The 27,377-nt window shown below is 33.9% G+C and overlaps 4 protein-coding genes across 8 annotated transcripts; 1 reads left to right on the forward strand and 3 right to left on the reverse strand.

The window, feature by feature from the left end:
- Nucleotides 1-395: 395 nt before the first annotated feature.
- On the reverse strand, nucleotides 396-2,833 carry LOC135149945 (protein MAIN-LIKE 1-like). The gene is made up of 2 exons (XM_064086232.1): nucleotides 2,523-2,833; nucleotides 396-1,546 (listed from the first exon to the last, which is right to left on the reverse strand). The coding sequence occupies exon 2, from the start codon at nucleotides 1,542-1,544 to the stop codon at nucleotides 396-398; it is 1,149 nt and encodes a 382-aa protein (XP_063942302.1). The 5' UTR covers nucleotides 1,545-1,546; nucleotides 2,523-2,833.
- Nucleotides 2,834-2,910: 77 nt separating this feature from the next.
- Nucleotides 2,911-4,973, forward strand: LOC108193908 (uncharacterized). Its single transcript, XM_017360759.2, has 3 exons — nucleotides 2,911-3,069; nucleotides 3,227-3,506; nucleotides 4,229-4,973. The coding sequence occupies exons 2-3, from the start codon at nucleotides 3,244-3,246 to the stop codon at nucleotides 4,836-4,838; spliced, it is 873 nt and encodes a 290-aa protein (XP_017216248.1). The 5' UTR covers nucleotides 2,911-3,069; nucleotides 3,227-3,243; the 3' UTR covers nucleotides 4,839-4,973.
- Nucleotides 4,974-5,246: 273 nt separating this feature from the next.
- LOC108218462 (serine/threonine-protein kinase BSK7) lies at nucleotides 5,247-13,310 on the reverse strand. Of its 3 annotated transcripts, none has more exons than XM_017391582.2 (11): nucleotides 13,092-13,310; nucleotides 12,356-12,423; nucleotides 12,058-12,278; nucleotides 10,993-11,128; nucleotides 9,181-9,314; nucleotides 8,988-9,093; nucleotides 8,691-8,776; nucleotides 7,746-7,934; nucleotides 7,065-7,217; nucleotides 6,248-6,361; nucleotides 5,247-5,875 (listed from the first exon to the last, which is right to left on the reverse strand). In XM_017391582.2, the coding sequence occupies exons 2-11, from the start codon at nucleotides 12,420-12,422 to the stop codon at nucleotides 5,630-5,632; spliced, it is 1,452 nt and encodes a 483-aa protein (XP_017247071.1). In that variant the 5' UTR covers nucleotide 12,423; nucleotides 13,092-13,310; the 3' UTR covers nucleotides 5,247-5,629. The 3 variants fall into 3 exon arrangements, with proteins under 3 accessions (XP_017247071.1, XP_017246998.1, XP_017246927.1); XM_017391509.2 differs by having other exon boundaries at nucleotides 12,356-12,486; XM_017391438.2 differs by having other exon boundaries at nucleotides 12,356-12,567.
- A 4,118-nt stretch (nucleotides 13,311-17,428) lies between these two features.
- On the reverse strand, nucleotides 17,429-26,585 carry LOC108204994 (kinesin-like protein KIN-14J). Of its 3 annotated transcripts, none has more exons than XM_017374729.2 (19): nucleotides 26,444-26,585; nucleotides 25,228-25,349; nucleotides 24,624-24,748; nucleotides 23,880-23,963; nucleotides 23,681-23,758; nucleotides 23,493-23,585; nucleotides 23,364-23,393; nucleotides 22,300-22,641; nucleotides 22,132-22,213; nucleotides 21,949-22,044; nucleotides 21,678-21,857; nucleotides 21,465-21,571; nucleotides 21,178-21,356; nucleotides 20,888-21,052; nucleotides 20,526-20,779; nucleotides 20,206-20,369; nucleotides 18,307-18,914; nucleotides 17,975-18,072; nucleotides 17,429-17,817 (listed from the first exon to the last, which is right to left on the reverse strand). In XM_017374729.2, exons 2-19 carry the CDS (start codon nucleotides 25,313-25,315, stop codon nucleotides 17,729-17,731), a joined length of 2,862 nt encoding a protein of 953 aa, XP_017230218.1. In that variant the 5' UTR covers nucleotides 25,316-25,349; nucleotides 26,444-26,585; the 3' UTR covers nucleotides 17,429-17,728. The 3 variants fall into 3 exon arrangements, with proteins under 3 accessions (XP_017230218.1, XP_017230217.1, XP_017230219.1); XM_017374728.2 differs by having other exon boundaries at nucleotides 25,228-25,352; nucleotides 26,444-26,584; XM_017374730.2 differs by having other exon boundaries at nucleotides 25,228-25,398; nucleotides 26,444-26,579.
- Nucleotides 26,586-27,377: the final 792 nt, after the last annotated feature.

The following is a 27,377-nucleotide window of genomic DNA, read 5'->3' on the forward strand; positions in this document are numbered from 1 at the left end:
GAATACTTTCGTACGTCCTGACGTCCTGTGCACTGGTCTGGTTCACGAACGACTCGAACTGAAATAATCCCTTGAATTCTTTTGCTTAACAATATACTTGATCAGTCATTCCGGGTTAGTTTATGCTTCAGTTTGTTGATTATAAATAACCAACCAAGACATATAGAAATATCTTGCTTCAGGGGTTGCACTGAAATCTTTAGAGTACTTGGACAACATCTTCATTGCTTCCACAATCTTGAATACTTCAATCTTTATTCTTCACTGAGGCATGAACATATTAATGAACTTCTTCCAGTGAGCTTATTCCTTCAAGACTGTAGATGGCTTCTTCACCCTTTGTCTTCGTATCTTCCAATTCCGGTGCAGGCGTAGTGTTATTTACTTGTCCCGTTCTATTGTTGAGTTATCATCCCTATGTAACAGATAGGGTTGTCTTTACATTTAGACTTACACAACGGCATATCGAATTGCCTTGGGACCCTTTCTGGGAGCTGGTACTCTACATCCTCAAAGTAATGGAGTGGTACACGGGCAATGCCGGCAATTAGAGCTCTCTCGAAATGCGCATCAGGCCTCCGATAGAAACGTGCATATGGCCTCCAACGCACCCAATCCAAATAGAAATTATCGAACATACCTCTGTATGCATCGATGTTGTGATGAACGTTGTAGAACTTTGACCTCCCTGCAGAGACTGGAGCAACAGCCCATGCTAATGCCCTAGGCCATATCATCCTCGTATTTTCTGCTATCAAAGGTTGTCCCGGGCGCAACCTCTCACGAGACCATAGCATCAAAACTGTTGTACAACCGGATATGGACCTGACATCCTTTCTACTAGCCTCTTGCAAATTCCTATATAGATATGCAAGAACTGCAGCCCCCCAAGCATATCCATAAATTTTGCTCGGATCCTCTAGAAATAGGATCAGTCGAGGGTGGACGACATTGTTGGACTTGGTAGGAAACAGTATTGCCCCACACAAGTAGAGAACATATGCCCGAGTGTATATCACCATCATATCCCGATCTGTACTCGAAGGGCAAGTACCATACTGCGCTCTCAAAAATCTCAACTTCACACCACCACGGTCCAAGGCAGATATCCTTTGCTCCTCTGTAAGTTCTGGATCGTGCCATCTTCGAAGCCATGTACTCTTATGTGGAATATCATCATCGGATCTAATTGGCTCTCCAACCACTGGTAGACCCATCAACATATATACATCTTCAAGGGTCACAGTCATCTCCCCGAAAGTGAAGTGAAAAGTGTTGGTCTCGGGTCTCCAACGCTCCACTAAAGCTGTGATCAAGCTAACATCATTCTGCATAACCGACTTTGGGTTTACAAACATCCCAAATCCCCATTGCCGCAATAAGTGGACTTGATAATCATGTAAATGCCATTCGCCGAGATTAGATGTACTCTGACGGATTGTTAGCTTTTCTCTTAACCCCCCGTTCCAGATTGTGGTGCTTATGTGATTAGCTTGGTCATAGAGCACAGAATTATCGACTGGGCCACAATAATCATTCGCCATATCTACAAATAAAATGAGATCATGTTATTATTCTCAACATCAACAAACCAAACTCCAAATTAAATTCCAAATCAAACTAAAATATCAAACTATTCCAAATCTATACTATCAAACTCAAAATCCAAATAAAATCCAACAAAATATTTCAAATTCACCAAATTCTACAATATCAAAGTCCAAATCAAAATCAAATTCCAACTTTTCCAAAATCTACACTATCATACTCAATATCCAACCAAAAATCCAACAAAAAAAATTCAACTTCACCAATTCTACAATATTAAACTCCAAATCACCACTATCATACTCAAAAATCCAACTAAAAAACCAACAAAAAAATTTAGCATCACCAAATTCTACAATATTAAACTCCAAATCAAAATCCAACTTTTCCAAAATCTACACTATCATACTCAATATCCAACCAAAAATCCAACAAAAAATCCAAGAAAAAAAATTCAAGTTCACCAAATTCTACAATATGGCCTCTCCAAATCAAAATTAAATTCCAACTTTTCCAAAATCTACACTATAATACTCAAAATTCAACAAAAATAATTCAACATCACCAAATTCTACAATATTAAACTCCAAATCAAAATCAAATTCCAACTTTTCCAAAATCTACACTATCATATTCAATATCCAACCAAAAATCTAACAAAAAAAATTCAACTTCACCAAATTCTACGATATTAAACTCAAAATTAAACTAAAAATCTAAATTTTCCAAAATATACACAATCAAACCCAAAATCAAACTCAAAATTAAACTAAAAAATTCAACTTCACCAATTTCTACATACTTCGACCAAAAAACCCAACATCGAACAGAAAATCAAGCTAAAAAACTTAAACTTCACATACATTATTGTATATAAACATTCATAAAGCGAAATCAAATCTTACATACAAGAAAATACAAACCTATACATACACAAATACGCACATATACATACAAATCGGACATATACATACCTCGAATTAGCTTTGAATTGCCTTGAATCGCAAGAACGTGCCTTGAATCGCCTTGAATCGCCTTTAGAATCGTGGTTATCGGTGGTGGTTAGGGTTTTCAGTTGTTATTTTCGTTGATTTTTACTTACTATCCACGATACGCTATACAATGAAACGAAACCCGGTTCCGTTAAAAAAACCGGCTCCGCTATATGATAGAGCGTAAACCCAGAAGGAAAAAAACCGGCTCTTCTCTTACGCTCTATGATATATCGTATACGCTTTTTTAAATCGCGTATATTGTTTTAATCCTAGCCGTCCATTGCTAAATGGACGATTATAAATAAGTTGGATATATTTTAATAGTTATCCACCTTTGGTTGTGGAACAAGCCCCATTTTTAATATCTATATATAGGATATAAAAAAGGTATATTATTATTGGTGATATTTGATAAATTAATATGATTGACGGGGATTTTCGCTTAGTCACGGTTGCATCAACTATACACCAAACGAACAGAAGTGAAACGGTCGCCCTGAGGTTCTAACTTCAAGCATCAATCCAGGTCAGCCTGTTTCTCCTTCAATATGCGTGCTTAATTAATCTATCTTATACGGTTGTTACAATTACATATAATTTTGCTTGTTTTTTCTGATTATGTACATGTTTTATCTATGTCCACCAATTGTTTGTCAAAATGCCTGACTGAAAATCCTTAACAGATTGAAAATAGAGCATCATGGGCAGGAAAGGATCACAGAATAAGAATGTGGGTATGTTGCGTAATAGTTCAATGACACTAAGAGAAGAATCTTTGGGTAAGAAGGAAACCAATGTTAGTGCAAAGTCGATGCTGAAAGTGCAGCACTTCAAGAATGTTGCGAAATGGGCTAGTGTTGAAGCCTCAGTGCCTTCGTTAGGTGCCTTTTTCGGACACCGGTTGGCGGATATTACTGAGGAGTTGGGGGTACCTGGTGATCCCGCGTTGTTTACTTGTCAGAGGTTTGGTTTCTTCTCTTGTTTGGTGCATTTCGATTTTAAGTTGTGGGTAGTGCATTGTGTTTTTATTTGCTTTAATTGTTCGTAGACCTGATAGGGTATACAGTTACTCTTGTGACTGTCGTAAATACACCCCATCCGTCTTCCCGTTGAGTGAACATCAACAATTTTAAACTCTTTCTTAGTGCTTTCGACAATATGCTGGTTTTGATAATGTGTACAAATAATGGTTAAGATATATGTATTGAATAATTGTATCTGTCGTAAGTTGTTTGTTGATTTTAATGTGAAATCACAACTTCTCCAAAATCATACTTCAGGTGGTAAATTGGTGATACGGATACTCCATATCATCTTATTCATTGCCTCGATGTAAAATTGCTCTATGCTTTTGCCTCATGATCTAGGAATTAGGGGATAAAAGGGTTACCCAACAACCCAACCTATCCCTTTTCTGGAAACCAGACACTCCGATCCCTGTATTGGACATAATGATGCCTGCACTGTACGCCAATTCAATATTTTCACAAATTGCACTCGATTGGTGTAAAGTAACTACTTGCACAAAATCAAAGTATTAATTTTAATAACCAATACAGAAGTATTCATGTCTATATTTTTTTTTGCAAAAATGAAAATTCTAACTTAATTTTTTTGTGTTAGATGATGAAGTTATAATGATTGAAGACCTACTGCTTTTTAACTATCCTCTGGATTATTTGCAGATGTGAATCTATTCTTCAACCCGGTTCTAATTGTACAGTTCGGATTGAAAACAACAGAGCAAAGGTACGCAAACGAAAGAAATCAAAAGCTCTCTTTCAGAACAATGTTGTCTATAAGTGCCATTTCTGTTCACATTCTAACTTAACAAGAGGGACACCAAAAGGTCACTTGAAAGAGTTGTATCCACCAAAGGATAAAGCCCCTCCAAAACTTAAGTGTGCTAATAGCATACTTGTTAAGGCACCTATATCAGACAGCTTGGAGGATTCTGCGGGTCATGAGAAACCTGAGGCCGCTTCAGGGAGGGACATTATGGCAAGTGCCGAGGTTGCTATGTCAGATGTGCCGAAGGATGACTTAAACGATCCTGTCACTCCGGTAGCGAGAACAGGCATGACTTTGTTGGAGGCCAGGAGCAAAAAGAGGAATAGGTCAAAATCCAAGAAAGCAACTGAATCTCAAATTAGTTCGACAGAGGCTGGAGAAACTGTCAGCGCTTCCAATAAGCGGAAGAGAAAATCTTGGACCAGTCTAAAAGAAATTGCAGAAAGCAGTAACAATTCTAATCGCAGGAATTTAACTGAATTACCTATCCCGTTCTTCATTTAAGGTCATCTGTTTACTGTTGACGGTTGAATGCTGCTATGCATGTTTCTTAAACGACTATATATTTTCAATACTTGCAATATCATGAATAGTTTTATCCATTAGAGAAATAAATTGAATATGTGCTAGAATTGATTATATGTTGATACGAGGATGAGAGGGCCTGAGGCAGCGAGGTCTGCTATGTTCCTCTTGAGTTGTACTCCCTCTGTCCCTCGGACGGCCTTGATACACATTTTAAAACTCTTATAATATGTAGTTTTCTAAATTATTTTAATTTTTTTTTCTAATATTCAAATATTTATAAAAAATTTAAATTTTAGAAACAAATTATGAAATTATATTTTATATGTATCTTTAAAAATGTATCAAATAATATAAAAAAGCTGTAAAAAAATGAGAGAGACGAAGTAACTAATATATCTCTATGTATTTTTGCATCTTGCATGTGAATGTACATATCTGTAAATTTTTAATCAGTATTAAGCAGGTAATGTAGTTCTATACAAAGATTTTGAAACTCACTCCTACCTTTCTTTCACGTGTATAACACATAAAATGATTCATACTATCCTTTACCAACTCAACAAACTCAACGAAGTAACCTATCCAATGATTATATGAAAGGATGCTTAGCAAAACCAGACCAACAGCATCTATGAACATTGACACCATTTCTATCCATCAAAATTTGTTACTTTCTGAGACTGAAGGAATTCAATTCTGCCTAGAGTTGAGTAGCATTGACATAATTACTGTCGTTCATAAAAAACTTGTAGTAGATGTTCCGGTTCTCATGGATTTTCATCCCTTTTTCCCTCGAGGACAGTACCTTCTTTAAGTGCTACTTGTCCCTCATTCTCCCTCCCCAGAGTGGAAAGAGCAGTAGCTTGTAAATAAGATGCAATATGCCAAACAGGGGATATCACCTGTGCTTGCATGGCATCATTAAGAGCTTCTAGAGGCCTTTCAGTCATCAGGTAACACAAGCTACGGCGAGCAAAGACAGTGGGGGAGACCCTAATCCCTACATCAATGAACTGCAAACAAGTGCAATATATCATGATTTGAGTCTAATACATAACATAAAAAGGATCCTGTATACAATTGTGCCTCACAAAGTCATCCTTGATATGCACAAGCACTATTCTTGTGTGTTACTTAAGATTGTATTACTATGTTCATGAAGTGTATATGTACCAGCCTCGCCCAGCACTTTCCCCTTATCTCTTATAAGCCAGAATAAGTATAAGTTGATGAACAGCTGGAGTGATTTTTAATTCCTAAAAAAGGAAGACACGAGATAGTTCTGCAACATCTAATTTGTACAGATTGGGGAGTCCGGAATTTAGCCATCTAAGTACCTCACATTTAGATTTACCCTTGATTCAATATCTATGGACTTCTCATACCTGTGTGTAGTAGTCAATTGCAGCACTAAACTCTTTATGCCGAAAAGCGACGTCACCTTTCTTCTTTGAATTTAAAGTTTCCTGCATCTGGTTGGTCCACATTTCGAATGAAAGCTGCGTGTAACAAGGAAAAAGAATACTATTAAGAAGACCTTTAGTTACGGCCTTGCATACAGTACATATATAATAGACCGGAGACCGGTAGGACTTATAAGAAACGTCTTTTTTAGAAAAAAAGAAAAGAGAAGGAGAATACAACATGAAGATGCAAAACTGATGAATCAGAAGCAAAACATGAAGATGCAAAACTCAAGAAAATGTATGACGTTCTGATAATAAAAATTTCCTTTATTAAGTATACTAAAATGGTAGTAACTGAATATATGAATGGCAGAAACAATCAGTCAGCAGGAGTATGAGATAAAGCATATGACTGGCATTTGATGGTGAAAAGCAAGAACCAACATGCTTGTTGCACTAATACCTCTCAATTTTCATAGACCAACTTTAGCGTTTGAACAAAAGCAGTAATTAAGAAGAGTAGAACATATGCAAATATTTCAAAGAACGTTGATGTATGGATCTTCCTCAACAATTTATAATAATATGTATAATAGAAACTAAAGAAAAAAGCTTATTAGCAATATACATCTTTTGCTAATCAAAAAGGGCTCCTGTGAATTTAATGGTATCAATTTAGTTTTAAAAGTAAAAGAATGCCATATAACCCGCAAACCAACAATATGTAGATACTATGTTGCAATAGTAAAATTGACATATTTTAAAAGCATATAATGTGGAAAAAAAATAATTAAACCTCAGTTGCAGTGCCCTCATCATCTTTGTACCCGAGCATTTCCAAAATCTCATGTATAGCTGTCAAATCCTTTCTTAAGCAAGCATCACCAAGCGGGGTAAGGGGGAAAGCAGCAGTACTATCTGGTATGCCCATAAGTTCATGAGAGGAAACCTACAAAACATACTATATTTTTAAATCATCCATTCATTATGTTGGTATGATAAATCAACACCAGTGAAGATGGGTGACAAAAAATGATGCCTAATACTTGCCAAGGGTGCTTTAAAAAAAATTAAATAAGACACCAAATCCAGTTGATTAAGATTTAAAATACATGCCAAACAGTAGATGTTACAATCATGACATTTGAAACCGCATTCAAGTAGGACGCATACTATCGGAAAAGTTATCTACGACACAGTATAATTATCACGTCAGTGGCCCAGCTACTGCTTTGGCAGATACTGTTGTATCTCTGGTAATCGATCAGTATTCTATATTACATAAAATCTTAAATTGTTCCAAGAGTTTTCAAACAAATAATTACTAGATATTGGTTGTTAAATTTCAGAAAGAAAAAATAAAATCCAACTGTATAACTGATCAATTCAATAATATAATAAAGCATGTTGGTGTTTGAAGACTTGAAGTGCCAGAAAGCTGTAGCAACTTTGAGGCTTTAGATAAAGAACAACACACCTCAGTCTCCTTCTGCAGAGGTATTAAAGCAGTAACTAGAGATTTTGGATTCGGACGCTCCCGGGGCTCATATTGTAAACATCTTGAAGCTAAACGCACCAACTCAGTTCCATCATCATTAGAAAATTGGCCTTCCAGACAAGAATCTGTCAGCATCTCAAGATTCCTGTCCCTTATCAGATCAAGGGCCTGGTACATATTACATAAGAATGAGCATTCTGCATTAGGTCGACCGAAGTGCTTGCTAAATCTCTTACAGAAAATTTCTGTGCAATACATTTCAGATAAACATACACAAGTCAATTTGACAAACATAATATGACAAGCTTGAGAAAAGCAACAAAGGAAAATGGGAAAATAAAAAAAAAACAAAACTTAAAGCCAAAATTCCTAACATATAGATGCACAAGGCTTTAGTCAATAAGACCTACTCTTCCACTGATGGAAGGCTATCGTTTAATTTAGGACACTGTAAATTTCAACTCATGCCTCAAAGACGTCGTCTTGGAGCACGAATATTGTAGATACGATATATGGTAGTGGAACATAAGATATTTAAGAAAGCATGAGGTGGTAGACAACAAAAAGCTCTTTAACGCTATAAAAATCAGGAGAGGAAAAAAATGCTATATTAATATAGCAATAAGTATATGTATTTCAGCACTAGCATTCGACATGCTCTGATAATGAATTATAGAATACCTAAAAGTAGGAATAACTGCACACAACGGTTAATAAAAAATACAACTAGCTGTTACATTGGTCGGTTATAAAACTTCTCGTTGTTAGCACATGAACTAATCAACTCTCGTCTAGTAACAATTTCATTACTCACTCACCTGCTTTATATTCACAACAATAGACGCATCTTGCGGCTAATGTGAGTAGCAAACAGAAACTAGGATATTCACAAAATATTAACATGAGGAAAAAGAGGGAACTTACATGGCTAGGAGGAATATGTTTTCCACTAAGAAGGTCTAGCAAAAGGGTGCCGAAGCTATACATCACACTTTCTGGAGTTACTCTTCCTACAGTGAAGACAAGGAAGCTATCTCAGGGACACATCAATAAAAGGACATAAATAATAAATTTACAACAATGCCTACCAATGTCATTTATTTTGGAAAAAGCAAGTATCTATTTAGGAAAGCAAGTATCTATTTAGGCATACTATTTGGAACCATTTTTATTATTGAGACGTTCATGCATAGCTAAAATTGAACAACAAAGTATTGATACCAGTTCTTAGGTACTCCGGAGGTGTAAATGCCAAGTTAGTGCTGTAACTTTTTCCATCTCTGCTATTTTTCATCAGCCCAAAGCACGAGAGTTTAGGATTAGCATCCTATGGTGTGACACAGATAGTACATGATTATTTCAGTTGAAATACTTGAAAAGCCAGAAGACTACAAAAGTGAAACAATACACTTACTTCGTCAAAGACTATCCTGTAAGCATTTAAATCATGATACAGGGCACGGCCTTTACTTGTACAATATTCAAGAGCTTCTGCAAGATACATGGCCACCCTCAACCGCATGGCCCATTTCATAGGTTGTGATTCCCCTACGCAACAATGAAAGAACATCTTTATCTACCAAGATTTAAGACAATGACTTGATTAAGATAAATCCAAATCATGAAAAGAGGAGGGACAGGCACCCTTGACTAACAGGCAGATGCCAATTGCAACCCAGTAAAGTACAGGACAGACACCCATCAATCTATTTACACGGAAAAAAAATATCTGGTGATACCACGTTATTTAGTTATATTTACCAATTCAATATGAATTTTCTTTAGATATCCTTGTATGCTTGAAATAATAGCATACAATTATAGGGATTTCTTATAGATATGAATTTAAGGCCATGCCATTGCGGTATTCTTATAGATATGAATAAGGCTATGCTATTGCGGTATCCTTGTATCCTATCTTTGAACAACAAGTAACTCTTCACAGCACCAGCATCAACTATACTGAGTGAGGAGTTAAATTACTCATAAAAAATCCTTCGAGCATCTAAATATAGATATATAGAACTATGTACATTCGCTTAAAGAGCTAACAAGTTAATAAAAAAACACGATATCCACGTATAAAGAAGACTCCATATATTTACAGGAATTTTGTGCCCCGTAATGTCTTTTGCTAATGCATTCTGGCTAAGGAAAAACTTTAAAGGGTATACTGTTACTTCAACAAGCCAATACAGTATAATTTACTCTCTTTACAATAAGAAATATTTGATCTACCTGTGGTTGAAAGAAATGAAATGGGATCCTAATGAAAAGTAATTCGTATTGTTGTTTCGGCATTTAATATTAGTTTAATTCCTCAATACGTTCCACTGATTCAACCTTATATAAAAATCGATTACATGATCCCAGTCCCCACTAATCCCATCTAGAGTCAATGCTTATTCCTACTTCCTACTCACATACTTTACAAACCTTATCGTTGAACATTTTGCAGACTCAAATTTTCCCTCTTCCATTAGTATTTCTTGTGACATGTTTTTGTGTCAATCTATTCCACCCCATTCTTTCCAACCAAACCAAGAATAACAACCCAAATTGTAGTAGAATGACTTAATTTAACCGTCTTACTGGTAATTTCAAACAATTGTCCTCATTTATCTAGGGTTCTTTTAAGTCTAGTCTTGTTCCCTTATTCCGTTAAAATATCTACTGATGATACTTATTATTTGTAATAGACTTCTGTAACGTAAGATGTAGACATATCCTTCACTGGTCTTATTTTCTGAGATCTAATTACAAACTTGCATTGAAAGACAAATAATTTAATTCAAGGAACAGGAAGTTCGACAGTACACAGCATCTGCTATAGTGCTATGTTATCTGACACGACACACCAGACTTTAATAAACAAAAAGATATGTTCTTGAAATAAATAGAATCTTAGGTAAAAATAATTTTAGATGATGAAAAGAGGCTGTAAGCAGACACTTGGTTTTTTCCCCTAACTAATGGTACACTAACTTTCTCTTTATCCCCTAATACACCAATCAAAAGCAATGTAATCTTGGGTGTTTGAAACCAAAACAAATAGGTGATTTGACAAAAGAAGTTATAGCTAACAGACTTGCAGAAAAATAAGGTAGCATAGAAAGAGACCAAAAAAGTTGTTCTGCACAAGTCTCAATCAACCTTAACGTATATTTGCGTCTTAAAAGATGAAATGGGTGATGAAACAATATATGTTTTCTATAAAAAAACTTACAGTGAAAAAGGTGTTTTGCAAGAGTCTCATTAGGCATAAATTCTGCGACCAGAAGTCTCTCATCACCTTCACAACAACAACCAAGTAGATTTGCCAATCTATGATTTCTGAGTTGCCCGACAGCTCTCGCTTCTTCCTGCATTATTAATTATCAGGTTATGTATATAAAGAAGAAAAGATACATGGTTTCCGTAAAAAGAGGTGAACTATTATTGGACCAAAAACACAGGCAGCATTCATAACCTAGATTGGAAAGTGTATAGCCAATGGTAAGTAGTTGCAGGCAAGTCCGTATTGCATAATTGAAGTGATTAGGCAATTCGTTAATTAATGTTATATTGTTAGCTCAGCTCTGGGTAATCACAAAAACAGCAACAACGAGCTAGGAGGTAAGGGAATATAACATTAAGAAAACAACAGTTGAGATTGACAAATACTATCTAAACTTAAGAATCTTCAAAGCAACTGAGCTTTAAACTACATTTAGGGCCATTCAAGAATGAAAAATAAAAGGGAAATTCTTGATGGTACACTCATAGAATTGGCTTTTCTCAATGGTACCATCGCATTTTTGACTTCTGCCGATGGTACGCTCGTACTTTTAATTTACTCTCTATGGTACCCTCGTGTACTTTTAATTTACTCTTTATTGATTTCAAACTGTAAAACAAATTGTATATTTGAAATCTTTGCGAAAAATTACATAAAATAGACCCTTTAATCATGTAAAACAGAGTCAAGATGAGTGACATATATTCAAACTTCATAACCAAACTTTGTCATTAATATCTCACTCATTTTGACTCTGTTTTACATGATTTAAGGGTCTATTTTATGTAACTTTTCGCAAGGATTTCAAATATACAATTTGTTCTACAGTCTGGAATCAATAGAGTGTAGATCAAAAGTACACGAGTGTACCATAGAAAGTAAATTAAAAGTACGAGGGTACCACTGGTGGAAGTCAAAAATGCGATGGTATCATTGAGAAAAGCCAATTCTACGAGTGTACCATCAAGAATTTCCCAAAATAAAAAGTAAAACAAAAATCAGCATGACACTTACAAGGAACTGCTGACGATCAGGCCATGCAGATCTACTGAAGCGTTTGATTGCAACCCGCCTTTGATTCTCTAACTTCCCTTTGTAAACCACATTTGGAGCCTTCTCTCCATGTTCAGAGACTATGTTCTCCACCGCAAATCCAGATGTAGCAATCCTTAATTGTTCTACAGTGTACTGACGAAAAGACGGCAAATCTCCAGATTCACCAGAGTCCTCATGTTCTGTCAAACATATTTAAAAGTTGTGAACAAATCCTCATCGCCAATGAAAAAACTAGGAAGGGGGACACATTATGTACCAAGATGATGGTTGTCTGACCCTCCATTGTGTTCCGGCTCCCAACAGCAGGTAAGTTTAGCACCCATCCTAGTATCAAAAATTCCAAGTTGTACTGAAGCTCACTAGATCGATCAATAACCCTGCTCACCACTTTATCAATATTGTCCAGTTATGCACAATTATCTTCTCCACTTCTCACAAACCAACCCAACTCGTAATATTAACCATATACTACAAAATGTAGACAAATTGTCAATCTCTATTATCAATTTCAGTATAAATTCACCTCATCCTGTAGTCTATCTATAAGGCCGAATCCATAAACCTCAACCCTTTGATCATACACTACCAATACAATACCGATAAACGAAAAGAAACAAACAATCAATGTGCATATCAATAGTAATTCCTTCAAATACAAACTACATCAGCCTACAAACCGCAAACCGAAAATTTGCAGTAATGTGACTCGTGATTAGTACTAATAAAACTACTTATTTCAACTTATCACTAAGCAGTTTCTACACTACAATGACTCATAACACACCATGTACATACACAACATACTTATCAGTTATCAAAACCCATAATTCAACCACCATGATCAACTATCAAACCCTAATAAAACCAAAACCAACATCATTGTCAAGCACATACAACACAAACCCAGAAGTAATCAACCATAACAAACCAAATTCAACTCAAAAAAAAAAAAAAAAAAAAAAAACTTGATCAGGACATAGAAAAGTAAGCACCTTTTACTGTAGTAAAAAAAGTGGTTCTTGAAGTAGCTTGATCAGGACAAGAAAGAGAACCCAGAAAGCTTGAAGTGTGTATGTACTATATATATATGTACTTGTAAAGATGAAGATGAAAAGGATGGGAATATGCAAGTTTATACAAACAGATGGATGCAATAAAAGAGATGGAGGAAGATAGATAGAGATGCAGGTGGATCCCACTGTACTAAATGGAACAATGGCTTGTTTTATCGGGCTTTCTACTCGTTTTCTCTTTTTATTTTGTTTTTCGCACCGACATTTATTATGTTTTTTCCGTTAACTCAATTTATTCTAAACAAATAATACAATTTTGAAATACTTTGTGAATAATAAACTTTTAAATTATAGTGATAATTATTTTTAAAATATAATCTATACTATCTATACTATACTATAAAAAGCCAACATATGTATAATTTGTAGTCGTACAAAATTTTGGTTTGGTACTCTCCTCTAAAACTAAAAGTCTACAAATAGATATCTATTAAACAGTTTCATATACTAAAAACACTACTTATGTATATTAATATCTTTTTAAATATAATTTATAATTAGTTAAAAAAAAAGGTGAAACTACTGTTAATAACATATATTAATACTAAAAATTACTTATAAATAAACGTATAACTAATCATATATATACAATTTTGAATATCTTTTGTCTAAAATACATATAAATAATTAAAGACGCTACTTTTTAATTATAACATATTCTACTCGAAATTTAACACTTACGTATTCTATTTCATTACAAACACGAGCCATTATGTAACATATGAAGATATATAAAATATGAAAATTTTGATTTAAATTGAATAATAAACTGTCACATATTAATATAGAAAAATATTTATAGATAGATAATAAATTGTGAAAGCTAAATTTCCGTGAGGAGATATAACGAGTTGGTTAATATAATTTAACTAAAATCCAATTCATTAATACTAAAATACTAATAAAATGGTGTTAAGAATTAAATTATAATTAATAAATTACGAATCATATACACGCCCGTGCTTTGCTTGAGGTTAAAGGTGAAAAAAATGAAACTGCTGTTAATAACAAATATTAATATTAAAAAAAATTTATAGATAAATGTATAACTAATTATAAATATACAATTTTGAATATCTTTTGTCTAAAATACATATAAATAATTAGAGACAATACTTTTTAATTATAACGTATTCTACTCGAAATTTAACTCTAACTTTTTAATTTTAACGTATTCTACTCGAAATTTAACTCTAATGTGTTCTGTTTCATTACAAACACGAACCATTACGTAACATATGAAGATATATGAAATATGAAAATTTTGATTTAAAATTAATTGAATAATAAACTATCACATATTAATATCAGAAAAATAATTATAGATAGATAATAAATTGTAAAAGCTAAATTTATATAATCAGTTGGTTAATATAATTTAACTAAAATCCAAATTATTAATACTAAAATACTAATAAAATGGGGTTAAGATTTAAATTATAATTAATAAATTACGAGTTATATAAGCGCCCGTGCTTTGCACGGGTTAAAGGCTAGTTAATCATTATAATTAAACCTATCGAAGTGCAACAATTAAGAACGCAACAGTTTTTTGATGATTTATGTCCAATAATATTATATAAAATTTGCTAAATCCATAAATCATTCTTAGGGGGCAAAATAGTATAATGATTATTTATATTTTAAAAATTATATATTGTTTTTTATCATGTAATATTTTATATTACAAGAGAAATGCAATTTCACTACGAATTTTTTAAACTTCAACAAATAAAATTCAATATCAACAAATTGAAAATATATATACATATATGTAACTTTTATTTATTTATGTGTCTTTTTCCGTTAGAATTGTAAATATATATAATTAAATCAAATTTAAAAGATATCTTTTTCGTAAATTTGTTGAACGCATATATTGTCTCAGTGATACTATTTACATTGTTTGAATATCATCTAAAAATAATATATTATTATTGTTTCAAATTATTATATATAAAATATCTATACTATACTATAATAAACCAACATGGGTATAATTTGTATAATTTGTAGTACAAAGTTTTAGTTATATTTTTTTGGTTTGGTACTCTTCTTTTGGTACTACAAGTCTATAAATGTGGAGTCTATTAGTATTATAAACAGTTTCAAATACTAAAAACACTCCTAACAATACATTATCATATAATATTTTATTAAAAAAATTATAATGATGTTATAAATAAAATTATAAATATACAATTTTGAATATCTTTTTTTAACAAGAACTTCGTATAACTCTTTTTAACTTTAACGTATTCTATTTCAATATAACCATTACATAATCCTTTCTAACTTTAATCTTAAAAATTATTGTTGTAAAAAAAAACTAAGATTACAAAATTACGTTAAAATTCGATTGATTAGATTACTGAATATTTCAAAGGTATTACACGATCGACTATGTTTGAAAAAGATTAGAATTTTCTAATTTTCTGATTTTTAAATCTATGTGTACTAAATTCTGATTAAATGTACTAAAATTCTAATATATATATATATATATATATATATATATATATTTGGGTTTGTCCATTTTTAAGTAATCGGGAGAAAATATAGTCAGTTGAATATTATAATTTAATTAAAATTCAATCCATTAATACGAAAATACTAATAAAATGATGTTAAAATTTAAATTATAAATACTAAATTACGAACTATATACCCGCCCGTGCTTCGCACGAGTTAAAAACTAGTATTATATAAATATGAAAATAGACGATGCAAAATCCTCCTCCAAATTACCAGAGACCGGCTGAATATAATCGATAGGAGTATTTAGAAGTTAGCCAAATATAATCAACATGGCTCTGATTAAAATTATAGAAAGTAAAAATTAGAATTAATTTTTTTTACCTAATTTTTATAATTTTTATTGAAATTATATATATAATATTCCCTCCGTTTCAATTTACATATTCACTTTCAAAAAAAAAATTGTTTCAAATTACTTGTCCAATTCAACTTTCAATGCAAAATTATATTTCCAAAATCAATTCTACTCCGCATATCTTTTATTTATATTTCTTAGATCAATCTCACTCCACATATTTTGATGCAATTAATTTGTGAACAACCACTTTTTTTAAAGAGATCTTTTTAAAAATACCCATCTGTAAATTTATTTTTTTAAAAATACTACCATCTTTTTCATTGTTTTTAAAAATACCTTTTCATAAATTTTTTTTTTTCAAAAATACGATTTGCAACTTTTGCAACCTCATTTGCAAATGAAGTTGCAAATGAGTTTGCAAAAGTTGCAAATAAGGTTGCAAAAGTTGCAAATAAAAATGGAAAGTTGCAACTGTTGCAACTGCAATTGCAACTAGTTCAACTGAAAACTGTAAGTTGCAAAAGTTGCAAATGAGGTTGTAAAAGTTGCAAATGAGGTTGCAAATGAAGTTGCAACTAAAGTTGTTGCAACTTCATTTGCAACCACAGTTGCAACTAAATGCAACTGAAAATTATATATAGTTGTAAATGAGGTTGCAAAAGTTGCAAATGAGGTTGCAACTGCAGTTGCAACTTTTGCAACCTCAGTTGCAACTAAATGCAACTGAAAACTGTAAGTAACAACATATGTATGGTGTGCCCCTGGCGGGGCCATTAGATTACAATAGAATCAACTGAATGCAACCATATGCAACTGAATACAACCATATGCATATATATATATATATATCGATTCCGAAAATGAGGTCGAAAATGACATTTGAAAACTGGAACTTGAAATCAGGTTGCAACACGGCTGGCGCCGCCTGTAGTTGCAAATGAGGTTGCAAAAGTTGCAAACAGTATTTTTAAAAAAAAAAATTTATGAAAAGGTATTTTTAAAAATAATTCTGGAAGATAGTATTTTTGAAAACAATAAAAGAAAAGGTAGGTAGTTTTATAGATTTCCCTTTTTTAAATTGTGTGATTTTTTTAAAGTGGAAATCTAATTTGAAACGGAGGGAGTATTAATTACTATCTTGCATAAGAGGTCTGGGTCTGTCGATTCAATCTTCCCGCGACTCGTTCTATCCAGCATGGAAGTTCTGCTGGGTCGGGTCAGGTCCATACTTTTACATGCATGGCCTCTATTAGCACGGCCCAATTCAGTAATTTGGGAGCTACACTGAAATCCAATAATTAGCCGGGCCCATGCCCAATAGAGTTATTTCGTTAAAACAGAGTTACCTGGATGAAAGTAAAAGATGCCTGGAAGTTGGTTGCATATTTTACAAATAAATCTTTTAAAAAACACATGTAAGGATTTTTTAATAATAAATATAATAACAAACCTCTGTGTCCACATTGCACCAGCAATTCAACATCTTCTAAGCTTGCTGTATATAGTCTACAAAGAGAAAATGATGTCTAAATTGGCAACTACAACCACCTTGATATACAATAAATAATCTACTTTTCACTTGCATTTCCAGACACTTGGCTAGTAATAGTACTACACTACCAATGTTAATTTGACATAAGTTTCACCGATGTTTTCATGCTTTCAGGAGGACTGAAAGCCGACACAGGGAGCTACTCGGCCCTCAAACGCCTATCTTGCTTCATAAACGCCGCCTGCCGGACTTGAGTAAAGAGGATGCGCTGTTTGACTTGACTATAGAGGAACTGCCCGTTGCTGGTTTTTTAGAACCTGAATAACAGACAGAAGGGGGAAGGAATGATATTTAGATAATTGTTTATTGCTGGCAACAAGTCTGTAAAAAGTATTAGAAGATTTGCTCTTGAATTATAAAATGTTATATAACTTAATATATAGACTGGAATTTCAAAGTAATAGTTATGCATACTTGGCAAGACTTTTGTGGAGCTTCTAGATGATGACATGCGAGAAGATCCTTGTGATGGCTTTTGCGCAGGTCTTGGAACTCTAGCTGACACACTGGACCTGGAATTCAAGCATTATAAAAATTTTAAAAAGAAGATGCATAACTTATGGACAGTAGATAAAGCACTTAATATACCTAAATTTGAATTGAATATTATAAGTAATTCATTTAAGTATTTGACATTTTACAAAGATGAGAGGGCAGGTAAAGGGCACAAGAGTTTTCAGTTGGTTCACTAAACTATATCAGACAAATTACCGAAAGTAATAAGATCAATTATATGTAATGCTTACTTCTCCACCGGTGGCTTTGTGCTCTCAGCTGCTGGTATTGTGCTTTCTGTTATAACCTCCGATGTTGATAGTGAAGCTTCTGGAAATAGAGTATATTCTACAATACTGGCAATTGAACCATCAGTTTCTGTTGCCATGGAGAGAACACCATCTGATATATCACTTAGTCTCCCCTCGGACTCTGCATCCCCAAATCCAAGGAGTTCAAAATCATCATTAGAATTATGACGTTTATGTACTGAAGGTATTCTTGATACAACTTCTTCAGTAAGACCTAGAGTAGCGTCTATAGCAGCAGGTCGTGATAGCTGGGAAAACTCCTTGTTGTGTCTCAAGTCATCTGAAAGCCGGGATTCAGCTTCAGAATGCTTATCACTGTCCTCTGAACTCTTTTCAATATCTGAAGCTGCTTTTCCAAAAACTTTGGGACTTCTACAACCTGATATTCTTCTGTTTGACCTTGGACTGCCTATGGAGTGTCTTCTGGGAGAGGAAGACCCATAACTAGGTAAGCTCAAAGCACGTTTCTCAGCACTTAAGTTAGTCTTAGCCAGTAGAAGGCTAATCTCCTCATCCTTACTTGCAACTGCGTCCTTCAAAATTGCAACCTATAAACATCAACAAGAAAAGGATAAAAAATTAATATTCAGAACCCTATGCAAAGAAACTGCCAGACATATTTAGTGAGAACACATGTCTGTAGACCGTAGATCAATCAACTAACATTGTAGCCCTAAAATCTTATTTAAGTTAATTATCATGAACTGATAAAGTTAGCATTCACGAAGGGGGATATATTAACTTTTTGACGGTACGAGAGGTATTAGGATTTTGGAATGACATGCAGAGGTTTCATTTCATGATTACTTGAGCACGCAAAGGAAAGCAATAAAGCCCAGATTAAATTCTTGGACAATTCCAGCAGACTGCTCCTTTGATGGGTTTGGAATGTGTACTCTTAGGGTCTCGAAAATATGAGGGATTTGGACCTCATCAAGATTGACACCCATCACTAAGCCACCATTAGCTCTCCCACATCTCTCAAACATAAAATTAAGTGCTTTCCACACTAGTCAATTTTCTTACATCTTCAAATTAAAACTAGCTGAAAGATTTAATACTAGTTGTATGTTTTTGTTTTTCAGTCTTCCGACATGATTGAATCTGGATAGTAAAATGCTTTCCAAGTCCAAAACCGTGTGTTCAACAATTCGATTGAACACAACGCAAACTGAATTTCGCGATAATGCGCAAGATCTGCGATTCAAAAATGTGCGCTTTAGAGCGATTCTGAAATCATCCAAAAGGCACTAAAAGGCGCTAAAAGTGCTAAGAATTGCAAAAAGGCGCTCATAAAATAAAAAGAAGGTTAAAAGGAGAAAAAACACACTTTAGAGTTTCATCTCTCAGATCTCAGCCGCTCAGCTTTTATTCACTCAACATCAAGTCTACTAGTTGAAGATGATGGAGTAAGAGAAGAGAATTTGAAGGGCAGAAGATTGAGCTACATAACACCACAGCTTTTGAAATAGAGAACCTTATTGATTAAGGCTTTATTATTGGCACTTTTATCATGTTATTTATGCTCTTTGTTATGTTTGAATGTCAAGAATATGTTTAGTACGGAGTATTACTTATTTGTTAGATATGTGAGTAACTGTTTTTTGGCCAAAAGGCGCGCAATTAACGGCGCTTCGCGAGTTGCGCCTCAAATCTGGGTCTTGCGCCTTTCTAAATTGTGCGCCTTAAACAACACTGACTGCTAGAAAAATTTTGACCATCCCCATGAGATTTTCGGGAAGCAAGTTAAAGTGCTCACTTGTTTTCTAGCTTGTATTTTCTTCAAGAAATAAGATATTCAAAATAAAAACTGTCGCAGAAAATAGCAAAGTATCTAACCTGCTCCATAAGTTCTCTTACACCCCTTCCCTCTTTGTTGCTCTGAGCTGCACCTAACTCAACACCTGACACTCTCTCAGCAAACTTCAGTGTACTGATGGTTTCAGCATAGGATTCAACATCTGGATTGAGCTGTACAAACATAAGTGTCTTTGCCTGGCCACCTAGGAAATACATAATGCAAAAAGCAAGTTAGACATATAGCAATTAACAAACATATTGACCTACCATACTTTATGGTTTCGTTAAATCACATTTATAAAGAGCAATAACCCGATTCTTTCTATGTTCATCATAAATAAGAATCAATGCATAATTACCCAAAGAGCTTTGAAGAACTTGAGTTAATTTGCTGTTTCGGTATGGCACGTGTGGACTTTTTTGTGCCAAAGCAAATATCACATCACCTAGGGCAGATAATGATTTATTTATATGTTGCGCCTCACGTAGCCTGTCCCCAGTGGCTTCAGAGCGATCTACTCTTTCACTCCCAGCAAGATCTACCAGATGCAAATTGCCACGCAGAATTGTATTGGTCTTCAAATCCATACCTCGAACATGAACACTAAGAACACTGCAACAAAGGGATACAACATAAATTTTGAGAAAGCAAAAACTGTATAATGATCTCGAAAAATATCAGGTTTAACTTAAAAGAATATCGGGTTGCAAATAAATGTACCTATGAGATCGGCTACTTCTTTCATTTAGGGCTGTAGCACCAACAGCCCTATTCATTAATCCAATATTCATTAGTTCCAAGACATCCGACGTTGATTTCACGGGGTGCATGCTAGCATCAGGCACCGCCAAACCATTTGGTTGAGTAGAATTCCAAATTCCTAGAGTGTTGCAAGTTAAAGAAAACTAGAATCGCAACTTCTGCGTCTATTTGATGCTAAACAGCAATAAAATGGAAGATACGAGTAAAACTGAACTATTGCTAATTCAAAATGCGAAGGTAAAGGATATTTTTTCTGTTGACTGTTTCCCGTTAATAAATCGCGCACTTGTTCATTGTATATCTCGACCATCTGGACACTAACATCGTAGGTGATTGAACTTTTTCTGCTCTGTGACAGATGAAAGAGGTCATTCAGGGCACGATAGTTGACTCCCCAGTCCACTTTGGATGATAAATTTGGTCCTGTCTGCAAAAAAACAACAAATTATAGCATACACATGGAGCAAATATATTGCACGCATAAAAATTATTAAAAGAAAAACTTGTCAACATGTGAATCATAATTGTATCATACCATTGTGTAAGTCTTTCCAGAACCTGTTTGGCCGTATGCAAATATACAAACGTTGTATCCATCCAGAACCGACCGAATTAATTGTTGGGTGTCTAGAAAAACCTCCTCTGCAAAGATATATTATAACTTATGAAATTCAGAAGTAAAACTAACACCAACAACTGGATTGAACTAATAACAACTGAAATCATATGTTCTTCAGCTAGTTGATACCTTGACTTGCCGTAGGACCAAAGACTTTATTGAACTTGAAAAGCCTGTGACTGGTCTTTCCCAGTTTTGATGGATTTTTTACCACCAAATCACCATTCTCGCCCATGTACTCAATGGTGGTTAGTTTCCGACTTTGTCCCGAAAGAAATGGTCTGATCCTACAATAAACTCTAATATTTCCTGCCAAATAAAGATTCAGGTAGCTTAGATTAGATAAAATTATTGAGAGCATAAACAACTCAACCATGATAATTAAGGAAAAACAAAATACCTTTCAAATCTTGGACTTCATTGTACAACTTCCTGTTTTCTTCTAGAACCACATGATAATTCTGAGCAGCCTCAACCAGGCTTGTAAGCTTCAATCCTGTTAAGAAGATGAAGATGAGAAACTAAGCCGGAAAGTACAATGGCTATATATTGATTCAACATACTGTTGGGCTATCGAATGTACCTAAGTCATTGAGTTCCTCCATATGAAAATTTCGTATCTTCAGAATTTCTTGCTTTAAGGAGTTGGAAAGCATCCTTAAATCCTGAGTAGTTTGCATAACATATTATAAGATCATGAAATACACAGATTTACATAATTATAATCCAGATATACTAATCTATCAAAAACCTGCAGGGATCCAGAGTTCAAATCTAGGAATCTCTTATATCCAAGTTCTTTCCTTTTCCATCTCCTATATTTTGATTGTGTCGAGGCCTGATGCTCTTCCACCTTCTTCCTTGAATCAGCTAAAAGACACTCAAGCTCAGTTATCTTATTCTGTAACTCAACTTTAGCTTCTTTCGCCTGACTTTCCAGTTGAAAGCAATGTTTCTCATATGTCCTTTTTGTCACATCTAGTTCTTCCTGAAGTGTTATGACATGATTATCACTAGATTCTTTGAGCTTCAGTAGCCTAACTGCATCTTCTTCTTCAAGTTTTTTTTTCTCCTCTATTTCCATTTTCTCCATCTGTGCATGCAACGTGCAATTGAATGAGCTAAGATAAACAAGATGATGAGCTAAGATTTAAATATGCCCAAAGTAAAAAGATTACTCTATGACAAATAGTAAACAAGCAACATCCCCCCATGATATCCAACTTTGCAGAAAACAAGCATCTTTTTTGTACTCCGATTCTATTTTATGCTGATGAACTGAATATGCTTGGACCTCACCACAATTAATCAGGGAGAGAAGACACCATTGAAGTTAATATTACAAAAAAGAGTAATACTACAGATTTTCTTGGTTATGGTGATACACATTCATATCAAAAAGGCCCGAAATCTGCTCCTTTGCATTAAAGTGATGTGGAAATATTGTAGTCAAAGAACTCATAAAATTGACCTTGGCATTTGCAAATACTCTAATCTGGACTCCGTAACCAGTAAAAATTGAGTAGTTACATGGTGACTTCTTTACAAGTCATGACTCAGGCTCAATTAGTAATATGAGGTATTAAAAGAAGTACATTGTTGGAAAGCAGCCAGCATACTACTTTGGAGAAACAGATCAAGTCGAATTGAGGATTAAAGATAGTCTTTGCATACATGTGTTGTTTATATAGTCTTAAAAGGAACCAAGCAACACGAAATTGGACTAGTTTAGCAATTTAATCTTTCTAACAAAATCAAAGGAATGTGTCTTGAATGAAGGACAATAAAAGTAAGACTCGTAGACAAGAAAAGCACCTTTGTTTTCTGAAGCTGATTCAGGACAACCTACACATACAACCAGACGGTAAATTCAAAAAAAAAACAAAATAAATAGAATAAATAATACTATATTTAGTCTATGTGCACATTCCCTTTAAATAGCACCTCATTTTCTTCTGTGGTCCCTGTTGCAAGTGTTTCTAGTACTCTTATCTTTGTTTGAAGCTTCTCCTCACGAGACTTGTAAGTACACTTTTGCTGCAGTCAAGTACTAAGCTATTAATATAATTATACACAGGAAAATTTAATATGACCATAAGCAAAACTGTGATATTACAAAATACTGTGTATACCTTTCTCAAGTTTTCAGCTTGCCTAAAAAACCTTTGGTCCATCTCTTGGATTACAACTTTTAATAAAGAGGCTACACGCTGAAAACATAGTTTTAGTTAAAATACAAAACACAACGAAGGGAACTAGCTACATAACTTAAATAAAATATTTCTGGGTGCCACACTATGACAGTCCTGGGTGCAATATTAAGTTTCATACATTGGGAATATCTCCATTTTTTCTTTCTATATTTTCATCCAAAATCTTCTTAGCAACACTGAGAAGTGACCGAGTAGACGCATTCTGCACAATGCACATAAAAGTTGTCAAAAGAATAATGCATAATTAGCTTATTAAACATAGCACACGTGTAGGTGTGAATTAAGCAAACAAGGAGATAATACTACAATTCAAACATATGTAGACATGACTAATTCGACCAAAAGAACACAGACAGGGCAAAAGGCATAAAGCGGACAATGTGCACCGCACACTTTCCTAATCAGTGTGGGTTTGGTGCAAAGATTTATGAATGGACTGGTGCAGTCTGGTCATTGTGAATGCTCCTGAAGCATTTAAAGCACATCATTACTTACTACTAACTAGGACTGCCTCTCATAGGTGTACAATATATCATTTGTTTAATCTATTATTATCAATCCAAGACATGTATTTCTATCTTGGTAGTAGTAATAATACTAATACTTACTAATATTAGTTATAATAAATAATATTTAGTCATAATGGGCTGTTTTTTAAATTATAAAATCATGACAGGACAGCAGTTACGATGCAGTATAATCGGTATAGTGGTTCACAGTACATTTGAAAGGCTGTTAGTGTTCGATGAAGTACCAGCACATATGCTTTAAGGAAAAACTGCAAAACCAAATTACGTGCTACGAGAATCCCCTCATACAGCATTATCTCAAAACATAACGGAGAAATAGCTATCATAGTTACCTCTATACTGTTCACTTTCAACAACTCAGAAATCTCTGCAGCAGAAACATCAGCAAAACATCCATCCATCGAGTTAAAAGGATCACGGGACTTGTTTCCAGTATTAAGTGTATCAGTCAATGGTCCTATGATCCACCAAAAATAAAGTATTAAAACACAAAGTAAGCATACAGTCTTATTATGAAAAAAACTTATCAAATTTTGCATACCAGCAGAAGCTTTAGTCTAGTTAGAGTCTAAAAGTTGTGATCTAAAGTGATATTTCAAGAGAAAGACTATTTTAGCATGTCTTTGTGTCGAACTTGGGAACAAAGTCAGCTACAGTTAGAATAACCTATATTTGCAATGACAAATAATTTTCTCCATATTAGAACCATGGGGAGCATTTGTGTGCTTAACTAGTCATAATTGGCACGACACTAGCTTGCAACCAAATTATCTTCTTCCATATTAGATTGGAACTTTAATTTAAAACAGTGTGTGCTTGTACTTGTATTTGGACTGAATTAATAAATAAATTTTCAAATTTTATTATATTCAATTACTAACAGTAGCAAAATAAACACTGGAATTATACCTTGAATTGAACCATTTAAGTTGTTACCTGGGTGGTCATTAACATCACGAAGAGCTTCATTTAAGCCATTGGACTCCATGTTTTCAGTCAAAAACACTTCCGAGTGTGAATTCATGTCAAACTAGGTAGATATATCTGTCTCGATAGATCTACTATGGACATACAGCAAGTAATCCAGATAAGTCACACATGCTCAAACTTCAAAGTAAAGAATGTGAAAATAAAATCAGAATACAGCAAGAAGTAACACCGTCCCCATCTTCCTTAATCTATTTAAAAGTTTAATGTAACTAGGCACAAGAAATAAACGAGTGACACAATTCAGTTGTAATTACTAAAAATCCCTGGTTTTGTCTTTAGCAATTCAGACTGAAATGCATTATTGACTTACAGTGGAGTTGGTCGAGATATACAAAAGTAATTTACCGGAATTATGCAGTGCCTATAGTCACAATGTACTTCCCAAAGCTTAGTGAAAAACCGAGAAACTTTTATAATAGACAAGCATAAGAATTTACACACTAAATTAATATAATTAATCGTAACTGCTAAAAAATGGTTCCATAATTCACCTTATTAAAAAAACAACTAAATTTCAGCTAGATATTGTGAATCTCAACAATCACTAAACCCACAAATCAACAAATGAAGAAGTGAATTTCGCTACAATCAGCTCCAAAGAATATGAATTTTCGATAATAACAACTAGTGAATTCAAAGTTCCACATCATCAACTCCCCAAAGTTTTAATCGTTCACCACTAAACCCCCAAATTAACAACTAAAAAGGTAAATAACACTGCAGTCAGCTCCAAATAACACGAATTCTCGTGATAAAAATAACTAAATCCCACTTTCCGCATCACGATTCCCCAAAGTCTTAATCTCACACCACTAAACCCACAAATCAACAACTATAAAAGTTAATCACACTTCAATTAGCTCCAAATAACACAAATTCTCGTGATAAAAAGTAAATTACACTTCAATTAGCTCCAAATAACACAACTTCTCGCGATAAAACCCACTAAATCACACTTCCCACATCACCAACTCCCAAAAGATTCAATCTTTCACCACTAAACCCACAAATCAACAACTAAAAAACCAAACTTTATCACAATCAACTCCAAAAAAACCCTAAAAACCCCACATTACACACACAAACACACTCAATCACTAAACAGCACCAGCAGATCGAACCAAAACGAAACCCTAGGTGAAATGCGAGTGAAAGCACGAACCTTTCCGATGAATTTCAGCTCCAGATCGTGAAAATTGAGCGCATCGGTGAGAAATTTAACGGAATCTATATAAATAGATGAAAGATGAAATTGGTAAATTTTAAAAAGTGTTGTGTTTGGGCTTTTGTGTTTGTTTTTGAAATGATAGATACAAATTTGTGTGTATATGTTTGTCGGATAATGGGATTTTTGATAGTGTTGTATTTTGGAATTTTGTATGTATTCCCGCCTTGCAGGAGTATGTGTTAGTCGGGGTCTAAGATTTTGTTGATATTTTGTCAATTTAATGAAATATATATATATTATTGTATAAATTATTAAATATCATTCGTATATATACAAAACTTATTCACTAGAAATATTTAAAAAATTAAATTAATTTTTTTGACAAACAAAAGATTTTATTAATACGAAGCACAAATCCAGCCGGGACAAATCCCCGAACTGTCAACTACAATCTGATTGTGAAATAAAGAACGAACTAAGCAAATAGTCGTTTTGATTTCAGATCGCTTAACAAATAGAATATTCATATTTTTTGATATAAAAAGTATTAGAATGATATCTCGAGCAACCAACCTACATTAGTAATGAAACTAGCAAGCATCATTTGTAGTCCAATGTTCAGAATTATCAGTCAAATCAACAATGGGCACGTACACACTACATCCCAAAACGATGCACAATCTTGGTAACAAGGGAGATGAGAGAGCTAAAGGGTTAATTAGTGAGAAGATGAAGATATGAAATACCGAGAAGTGACGGTTGAAACCCTACTACGAGAGTCGACTCTCAAAATGAGAGAGAAAATAAAACCCAACAAAAATTAAAAAATCAAATTATTTAAATTAAGTTGAAATATGTCATATTATACAACTTCATTCGACAGATGGGAACAAATACAGTGAAGTTTTTTGAGTAAAAATACAGTGAA

The sequence above is a fragment of the Daucus carota genome, chromosome 1 (assembly GCF_001625215.2).
Source record: "Daucus carota subsp. sativus chromosome 1, DH1 v3.0, whole genome shotgun sequence".
Taxonomy (NCBI): domain Eukaryota; kingdom Viridiplantae; phylum Streptophyta; class Magnoliopsida; order Apiales; family Apiaceae; genus Daucus; species Daucus carota.